Source organism: Anas acuta, chromosome 3 (assembly GCF_963932015.1).
Source record: "Anas acuta chromosome 3, bAnaAcu1.1, whole genome shotgun sequence".
In the NCBI taxonomy this organism is placed as follows: Eukaryota; Metazoa; Chordata; class Aves; order Anseriformes; family Anatidae; genus Anas; species Anas acuta.
In genome coordinates this window covers 40,968,217-40,978,147 of record NC_088981.1, presented here as the reverse complement: position 1 = coordinate 40,978,147, position 9,931 = coordinate 40,968,217, and the positions used below count along the sequence as shown (strand labels likewise).

At 47.3% G+C, this 9,931-nt stretch overlaps 1 protein-coding gene across 1 annotated transcript; it reads right to left on the bottom strand.

The window, feature by feature from the left end:
- Positions 1-7,169: 7,169 nt before the first annotated feature.
- On the bottom strand, positions 7,170-9,931 carry TBCC (tubulin folding cofactor C). Its single transcript, XM_068676756.1, has one exon. It carries the CDS (start codon positions 9,779-9,781, stop codon positions 8,687-8,689), a length of 1,095 nt encoding a protein of 364 aa, XP_068532857.1. The 5' UTR covers positions 9,782-9,931; the 3' UTR covers positions 7,170-8,686.

The following is a 9,931-nucleotide window of genomic DNA, read 5'->3' as shown; positions in this document are numbered from 1 at the left end:
CTTCGCAATACGTGAGGTGTTGAAAGGTTTCGCAGCCTGAACCCCTCTTCTCCGTGTAAGCGATTCGAGGAAGAACCATTCAGGCGTTTAGAAAGGCTCCGACCGGCACAGCCTGAAGCGAGATGCTGCATGGCCCCTCCATCTTGAGCTCCCCGTGCGTGGGTTCAAGCAAGCAAATACTCAAAGATTCAAATTAACTATTTCTCATTAGTAAGAATAATGGGCAATTAGCGCCTACAACTATTTCTGGTGGTTCCTTCCAAGCAAAGGAGAAACAGTCTCAAGGTTTCAAATGATTTGATCTGGATCTGCACGACGTCATTCTAATACCTTTAATCATTTGATCCAATTTGGAGACATGTCTGTCAACAGATGAGTGGAAATAATCCCTCATTTTACTATTTAGTAGATTTGGGCTTTCTTGTGATAGGCTGCTTGGCAGAATGTGAAAACCCAGCGATATAAAAAGATCCTTGTTAACAGAACATGGATGGTTTGAGGGAAAGGGAAAAGGGCTCTGAGATAAAAAAAAAAAAATGCTTTTTGAATACATAAATACACTTCCTCTGCGTGACCCTGATTTATTCATACCTACAGCCAGAAACACCTTTCCAGTCCTCATCCTCCCCTGTTTACCCGAGACGACATCCCGTGGCTTATGCATTCTGGAAGCAGCTAAGCATGTCGTTTACAGTGACCTAAAAAACCCAAGCGTGGCATTTTCTATTTACTTTCAGGCTTTGTACAATCTCCGGGCCTTGACAGGAGGGAAAGCGAGAGGAAAAGTTCAGAGAAACTCAATAAATAACACACACGTGTGTGCTTGGAAAAGCTCTGCGGTGAAGAAAAATGAACTTAAACAAAGGAAAATCTGATCCCACTGGGCTGGAGCCAGCACAGGGAGGGAGAAAGGGGCTGCCCTAGGGTGGGGATGGAGCCCGTGCCCTGGCTGTCCTGGGGAAGGTGGTGGCACCCGCTGCCAGCACGGGGCCTGCCTGGCAGGAAAGCGAGTGGAAAAGTGAAACACAGCGCTCTGAAAACAATGCTTTTGTAGAACAGCTGCTGCCTGGTACCACGGGTGCTGCTTGGTTCTTGCTTGAGATCCTGAGATACTGGAGGTTTCTCGAGTGGTGATGAAGGGTCAGGTTGCTGTGTTTTCCTGTGCTAAGTCAATAGCAGGTCTTAGTGATGGCCCTCCCCTGGCCCGTCTGGACCTGGAGAGCAGCTAGTAACTGGGCTTTTCGTAAAGCAGGTTGGTTGTGTCACTGCTGCCCGCACAGGTGAGCGTGCAAGGGAAAGGAGGAAGGAAACTGCATTGGGGCTGTTCTCTCTGCTTGCTGAGAGGTGGATGAAAAGGGCTGTTTCCTGGGAGAGTCTCTTAAATACTTTTGTGCAGAAAGCTATAGCACTGAAATAACCTCTCTCCTGGTTTCTTTTATCCTACCCATGCAGTGCACTTTACTACATTTCACTAACTTCTCCGGAACTCAGCTGGGCAATACAAGGTAGTTTGGAGGGTGTATTTATCTGACAGCCTGAAGTCCATTATATATAAATGAACCTGTTTTTTTTTTTCTCCTTTTCTTTTCAGTGATGACAGAGTGAAACTTTGGTAAGTGTAAACAAACAAACAAACAAACAAAACACAGGACTATGAATCAGAGGGATATACAGTGAAACATGTTCTGCTCTGCAATTAACAGGACAAGAAATAGTAAAACTGCCCACAGCAGATGTAAGCCTGGTGTCACTCTGGGTACTGGGAAATTTGTATTCAGGGGCATAGATAAGCCTTAGCACTGCTACCTTAATAATTTAACATTCAGATGCCCACAATAAATCTGATGAATCAAAATTGTGTGATTGGATTGTGTGCACTGTGGTGTTTCCTGTTACTTCAGGAAAAGAGATAGTGAAACAGAACATGTAGCATAAGCCTCAGAGCTCATTGGGGCCTTCAAATCCACCGCCTTACTCCTCTCCTTAATGAAGGTATCAGAAGTCCTGATAAACCACCTGTAAGTGGTTAACACTTTCTGGGGGATGATCCCTGAATCACCTGATGCCCAGGAAGGTGATTCACAATTAGGCCTCTGAGACTTCAGGTGATTCCTTTAAAGTCATCACTGGGAGTAATGAGCACAATTAAAGCAACCCAGAGTTAGATGTTTGCTGTGTTTATTTAAGTAGTTTCAATAGGCCGATACAACTTGATGCAGTAAAAGCTACTTGCTTATCAAGTTGAGTTACCATACTGATAAGTTTTAAAGAGGATTACCAATGGTAATTCATGTGCTTTTGCTTAAAGTAAAAAATAAAAATGAAGTCAGTGCTTAAAAAGTTGAGAGTTGATGTTTCCAGCCCATCCCAGACAGAGGTGGCAAGCCCTGCGTGACCTTCAGCAAACTGGTGAACTGAGGGGTGTCTTCAGCACGGTAACCTAGGGAAGAGGAAGATTATGGGGGATCATAAAAAAATGTGGTTTGGAGTGTGGACAGCATGGCAAAGAAAGATGGTTTTGTCTGTAATCCACTCTTCTTGTAAATATTTACCCTGGCTGGGATTGGTCTTTAACTGGGTAAGTTTACTACCTCCTATTTCAAATAGAAAATCTTGAAACTGATCCATAGAAGACAAAGGCTACTTGCAGCAAGGATGGTTGAGTTAATGGTCTCCTCAGAGGCTGCATGTTAAACTCAAACACACAATTCATGCGCTGTTCCAGAGGAAAAAAAAAAAATATATATATATATATATATATATATTTAAATGATTATTGATCTGCTAGGACTCCCTGTGGAAGTGTTCAAATTCAAAATATTGTTCCAGAATTGTAATATCTACTGATAACAATGTAATACTGATACCTTTCCAAAAAAGCTAACCTAAATGTAACACACAATGTTACCAGTTAACTTTGGGAGGGGAGGAAAAAGTTGTTTTTAATACCTATGATTCAATCTGGTATTTGCTATACAGTCTGCTGCCCAGCCTTGGACCTACCATGCTCCTTACCAAATCTTCATGAAAGTGAAATATAAAAGGCAAATTCCCTTTATACAGGTATACCCTACATGCCTAAATTATTAAAGTGCTTTTAGTTGGTAGTAAAAATAATTTCCTGGCCTAATATGCTTCGTTCATGCTGCTCTATGATGTGAAACAGTTGGCTTTCTTACTGGTGGTTGCTTTGTTTTTTTCTTCCTTTAGAAGTGGTTAGGTGTCACTGCAAGGATGAAGGTGCCCCTTTTAAACATCATAGGATGTTACTGTGTGGAGCTAAGCAATTTGTTTATGTACTGTGGTTCATGGTTTTGCTTGGGTTTATACCCACCCACATGGTGTGTACGAGGACAGTGCTAAGGCACAACGCTGTGAAATGGCTGTGTTGTGTGGTACGGATAACAGGAGGAGGAACAAGTCTGATTTGTGACTCGTCTCTCCTGCGTACACCAGTAACTGGGTGGGCTGCCCTGTTTGTGGCATGTGAAGTGCCTGCAGGCCCTGAGGCTGGGAATGGAGGCAAGTGGCTAAATCCAGTGCCTGGGCTGGTGTGTGCCCCGGGAAAGGTGAGGAGGGGCACTGGCCCCTGTGGCTCCCCAACAGTACTGGGGCGTACGGTGGGGTCTTCAGCGTGGTTTTGCTCTGGGTGGTTCCCAGCACTTCACCCGTCCTTCATCCACAGTGTGCTCAGAAAACACAGTCTGTTCTTGGACCACGAGATGCTCATTGTGAGTATTTATTTGTATGATTGTGATGCCTAGGGTGTACTGCTCACTGCTGAAAGAATAACTTATAAATCAACGTCTGTACTTGCAGAAATAGGGAAGAAATATGTTGGGAATTTAAAGGAGCTTCCAAAAGGATCACAATAGCCATTATTACAGGAAAACAGCAAAACAGATGGAACCTGAACTCAGATAAATTAGAACATGTTGTGAAAGGAAACGCTGAAAATCCACAGGCTTCTCTTGCTATTTGCATCTATCCTTGTGTATGATGAAATTGGCTTTTTGGAACAGTGCAGCCTATAAGCTCTCTTGTGTGGCTGTCTGATCTGCAATGAGAAGGCTGTACAGGGGAAAAAAAAGCCTCAGTCACAAGTGGGGAGGGCCTGATGGAAAGTAGGAGATGAGGGGAGAGCTGAGCAGCAAAAGGATGATACGCAAGGGAGGGAAAGACGTGTACTTGTCTGCAGGCAGCTCTCAAATCCAGCAAACCAACAAAAATCAACAAATACCAACACTCAAAGATCTGCATAGTGCTGAAGAACTCTTTTTGAATAAAACTATTTTGTTCTCAGACACGTGAGCTGTAAAAAGCTGAGTTAGATTGCTGCTAATGAAGTTACGTTTATCTGCAGATTTCTGTAAGGTCACCAGCTAGAGCATGGCAATCCAACCAGCTTGTTTTTTGAAATTTTTTAAGAGTTAGCTCTCATGACTCTGGAAAACTGCTCCATGCCTCAGTGCTCTGCACAGTTCAGAAGCTTTCTGACCATTAGTTCAGGGCTAATTTTCACCTAGTTTTGTTGTGCCAGTGTTCCTGTTATCCTCATGATATAGTCACACCGTGCCCCTGGCAGGCGTTTGTTTTCCAGCCACTGAAGCCTAGCAGAAATTGTTGCTGTTATTACTCTAGGGGATGTATTTCTAAAGAAGCTCCTTATTTATTCTGGAGATGAAACAAACCAGAGCTGAAGACCTTGAGGAGACATCGTTCACTCCAGTCTCGTGTTGTGCCGGTTACATGACTGGGGTGCAGCTCCCCACCACCCGCAGCACGAGCGTGAGCCTGAGTTCGCCGGCTGGCCACTAAGCTGTGAAACTGCTCCGTACAACCCAGGGCTGAGCAAAGCCTCCTTAACACGATAACCTCGGGAGGAGGAGATTCTTGCGAGCCCTCTGTAGCAGGTTAGACACGAAGCAATCCCAGCTCCTGGCCTACAGGAGGCTGGCGGGCGATTTTCTTCGTGTCAGCATTGCTCATTGTACCGAGGGAAGAAAGGGAGCGTGCTGCCCTCCTCCTCCAAGCTGCGATTAGCAGAGGCACAAAGCAGCTCTGGCCAGGCTGGCATTGTGTCTCCTTGACCCAGGAGAACAGAGACAGCCCGGCACACCTCCCGGGACCTGCTGCTGCACAAACCCTGCCCAGCCCTGCCTGATGGTTCTCAGGTGCAAGCTTCAGAATTACAGCGTGGTAGCCAAATCGCTGTCCAAACAGCTCAGGGTGCATCGTGACACGCTCCTTATTGTCTTTGAGGTTTGCTGGAATGTGATGCACGAGCTGCTCTGTCATAAACTCATCTAGAGACAAGATGGCACGCGGGTCCTGACTTGTTAAACCCATCATAAACCCCAGGTGCTCTCAGTGAACCTATTTCATCACGTACCTGCTCAAGAAGTATTCTGACCTCCTGAATGAAGTGCTTCCAGCTTACCTGCAAATACAATCAAGCTGCAAGTCTCGTGAACCAGCCTCTTAGTCTTACGGTGCTCATTGTTTAGTCAGTAAGTGGTTGCAGTGGAATACTCTACACAACTCTAGTCTAGAGCTGCCAAAGCATCCCCGGTGTCCTATTTCCAAAATGTACACTGAGTACATCACTAAAGATTTTTTTTCCATCTTAGAGGAAGAAATTAGTTTAGTAACAGCTGGGAAATTTTAAATATGATTATTATATATAACTACCTGGTTAAACATTTTTGTATTTACTTCTACCATGCTTTTAAATAACTTTGTCAAAAAAATAAAAGTGAATGAGTACACAATTCTCAATACGTCTGAGTTCCCACTTCATGCTAAATTTGACTGAAAAATGAGTTTTTCCTCAAGTAGCTGACTGTACTTCTGGGACAGCAGCTGTTCTTCTCTCACTTGCACTGCAGTTGCTGGTCCTCCTTTTGCTTCCTGGTAAGGCTCGCAGAAGGCTGGCTGTTCCTGCACAGGTGAGTAACACCAGAGCTGCCTGCACTCCTGCTGTCAGCAGCATTCCTTCTGGGACACAACAACCTGCTAGTGCCTGTGCTGTCTGTGATTTCCTCCTACGTGGGGAGATGTAGTTATTTGTTAAAATAACTCAGTGAACAGCAATGCATAGGTGCTTCTGTTTCTTCCATAAAAAAGACTTGGGAATGTTGTGATTTCTATACTGATACAGCCTATGAATACACTAGAAAAAAACTTCTAGTGCTTGCATTCATATCCTGCACTATTAATGTAACATTTCTGTTTCAGGAATTTACATTTCTCCTAGAATAATTCTGTATTGGGAAATGAACATTTTTTAAAGTGAATGGAAATGTGCAATTACCTGTATATATATTAAATAGCTTCATAAAAGCATGTAAAAAAATTAGCTGTTCTCATACTTGCTGTTCTGAAATTGCATTTTCTTGACTCGTGTCATGCTAGAGAAATGGATTAATTTACCTATTATATATTACAAAAGTAACGCTAATCTTTTAATGGAAAGTAATTGCCTGGAATGTCTTCAGCAATTTGCTGTAAGGTTATATTCCTGAAGGGTATTATCTAATAACTTTGGTTTGACAGAAGTACTTTGAGAAGAGCAACGTGTGAGAACTCAGATCTTAATAACTGACCTTTGAAAAAGATTTCAGACCCAAGTTCAAGTCTAAATTCTGTGTTTTTAACATGTTCTGTTTTTTTTTTTTTTTTTTTTTCCAGACAATACCATGAACTAAGGAGGGACAGCTAACACAGCTACATGTTTACAAGCCAGTTTGTGAGGTCTCTGAGAAGCGCACATCCCCGACACCTGCTGCAGCCCAGCAGCAGCATCCACTTGTCCAGCTGAGCCACTGTCTGGCACCACAGGACATGAACACGATGCTTACACAGTCTCTACCCAGCAGAACAAAGGCACCTCTGTGGTTTTTACAGGCTCAACAGTTTGCTACTGCTAGACTAGAGGATGCTGAAGGGATGGATTTGTCACTACCAGCAAGCGTGGGGAAGAAATATTAACTACACATTCAGGCTCTGTACTTAATTTCAACACATCCATCTAATTTAAGGGACTCCATCTAATCATATCCCTTTGACACCAGACATTAACAGCTCCGTACATTAAGGCATGACTAAGGGTGTTTTCTTTAAATGGATTTATGCTGCTGTCACTGTAGGGAAAAATCACCAGAAACAACTCCATCCAAAACAAATATATTTGAAATGCAAAATCCAGTTCAGACAGAAAGTATACATAACAAAAGTAAACAAAACTGAAAAGTTGTGAAAAATATTAAAAAAAACTTTTTCCTTCCCCCTTTAAATTAAATATGTTGAAAACAAATTAATTTTTTTCTGTTGCTCGAAAGCAGTCAAGTACTCAAGTGAAGTTTCAAGTTTTTCATGGCAATGATGCAGTTTTTGATAGTTTAATTAGTATTCATTTTCTGTTAGAGGCACATACATCAGGGCAACAAACATTTTGCAGAGTTCTCATACAATTCTGAGCTGCTGCTTAGGCAAGGTAAGGAGTCACAAGCTAAGGATGTTTTTGAATACTGGTTATTTCACCACTACCAAGTCACTGTACAAAAAGAATCATAACACTGATATTTTTACTGGTATTGAATATGACAGAAGAAATGGACTTGAAGTCACTGTGCACTAAGGGCCTTTATGCAAAGTAATGTACTATTTTAGAACTGAAATATCACGCTTGTCACATTTTAATTCCCTCTGCCAACATTGCACTTGATATACAGAAGCAGAGAGATGATCGATGATCATGTTTATCTGTGATCACAGCCAAGCCTGCTGGCTGGTACACAGACAGACCAGTGGGATGCACCCGGACAACTCTGCCCTGAGGCTTCTGTCACGTTCACCAGCACCTACTGCGTGCCCTAGGAAGCCTGCCCACATCTGGTTTTGTTTCAAGTTAAAACTGTTTGCAGAAGGAGCATCCTTTCACATAGCATTTTCAGTGTGCGCAGATTCAATATTTCTGTAACCTCTACAGGCTTGCTTGTTTCAGCCAGTCATTAGCATAGCAGGAGAGCATTCAATTTTCATTAGACTTTTTCCTCTTTATCTTGCTTAAGTCTAAATAAAGACAACTGATGGATATCACCCATCAGCAAGCAGAACCTGGCTCCCCATTACATCACAGCCTGGTTCACCTGTCTGATACACTCTTCCCCACCTGTAAAACATCCCCCTCTCATCTTTTGTCTCTGTTGCCTCACTGAAGTCATCTCCCCCATACCCATGACTGGTCAGTAGTTTCAGCACCACAGAAATACGACAGATTAGGCATTTGGTCTTTTTGTCTGACTCCAACTTGTACTACTTGCAGGTAATTCTGATTCTGTCCGGGTGAGTGAAAGCAGCACAACAGCTCTAATAGAGGCTCACCATTATTTGTGTACTGTGCCCCTTGCCCCACGTTAATTAAAAATGCTCAGCAATGAGGTACCACAGTAGTTGGCTAATTCCACAGTGAAATATAAAGATTATAGCAGTAAATTGTTTAAGAATAGTAAACTACATTTGACTGGTGCTTTTTGGTTAGTGAGGCCAGTCGTACATTGTAACTCATAATTTAAATACCACCTGCAATCACTTTATGGCCTATCAGGGCAGAACTCCTCCTGCTTATGAATCAATGCGTTTACATCAGGATTTCTCCACCGGTAGGTACCCAGCTCCCCTGCGGTCAGTCCCAGCTGCTGACCCTCTCCTCCTCGGGGATGAGGCACCAGTTGGGCGAAGGCTTGTCGCTCGCCAGCCAGTCAAAGTCATCCACCAGGTTCCAGTTGTTCCTGCTCCTGTCCAGCCCGGACGACTCGAAATCCCCCTCGATCCCCGGGTAGCTCCAGGCGTAGGGCGCGAAGGACACCTTGCTGCAGTCCTCGATCACGGCGCGGCTGGTCACCTGTATGTAGAAGCGGCTGTCGCGGGTGCGGTGCGTGCGGAGCTGCTGGCAGGCCACCACCAGCTGGCAGTCGCTGCAGCCGTCCACCAGCACGGAGGTGGACACGGGCCCGCAGAGCACGGTGCAGCCGCGGCAGTCCCGCACCCGCAGCGTGTTGGCGTTGCCCCGCAGCCGCACCCTGCAGCCGCGCAGCTCGGCCAGCACCACGTCGCGCTGCAGCAGCTCCGAGGGGCCCAGCTCCAGCTCCCGGCCCTCGGCGCCGCTGAAGCCGCACAGCGGGGGCCCGCCCGGCTCCCCCTCGGCCACGCCGCGCCCGGGGGCCGGCGGCTCGGCCGGGGGCTCGGCGGCGGGGCCGGGCTGGGCGCCGGGGGCCGCTCCCTTGCGCAGGGCGCGGAAGGCGAAGCGCTTCTTGGGCTGCAGCTGCTGCCGCCGCTCCGCCAGCGCCGCCTGCAGCCGCGCCACGGCCTCCTGCGCCTGCCGCAGCTCGTAGGGCGCCAGGCAGCGCACGCTGTCCGTCAGCAGCTTCTGCAGCGCCTGCAGCCGCGCCGCCGCCTCGTCGGGCGGGCCGGCCGCCAGCAGCTCCTCCACGGCCTGCCGCTCGCGGCACAGCGCCGCCAGCACCACCTCGCTGCGCTCCTCCTGCACCGCCCGCGCCTCCCGCTGCCGCCGCTGCCGCTCCACGCCCTGCTGCCGCTCCGCCTCGCGCCGCTGCAGCCGCTCCGGCAGCACCGGGGCCGGGGCCGGGGCCGGGGCCGGGGCCGGGGCCGGGGCCTGAGGCGGCTCCTCCGCGGCCGCCGCCGCCCCTCCTGCTGCCGCCGCCGCCATCTTGCCCGCTCGCCTCCCCGCCGCAGCCCCTGAGGCGTCGCGGCCGCCCATTGGCCGGCGGGGCGGGGAGGGGCGGGGCGAGGAGGGAGGGAGGAGCCCCGGGCGGTTCTTAAAGGGGCCGGCGCGGCGCTGCGGGATGGGTGAGTCCGGGCGGCGGGCGCCCCGCGGGCTGAGGCCTCCCGCCGGGCTGCAGGGCCCCGC

What these genes read in the sequence shown, in the direction of transcription:
- TBCC (XM_068676756.1), bottom strand. Translation starts at nt 9,781, where the DNA reads ATGGGCGGCCGCGACGCCTCAGGGGCTGCGGCGGGGAGGCGAGCGGGC.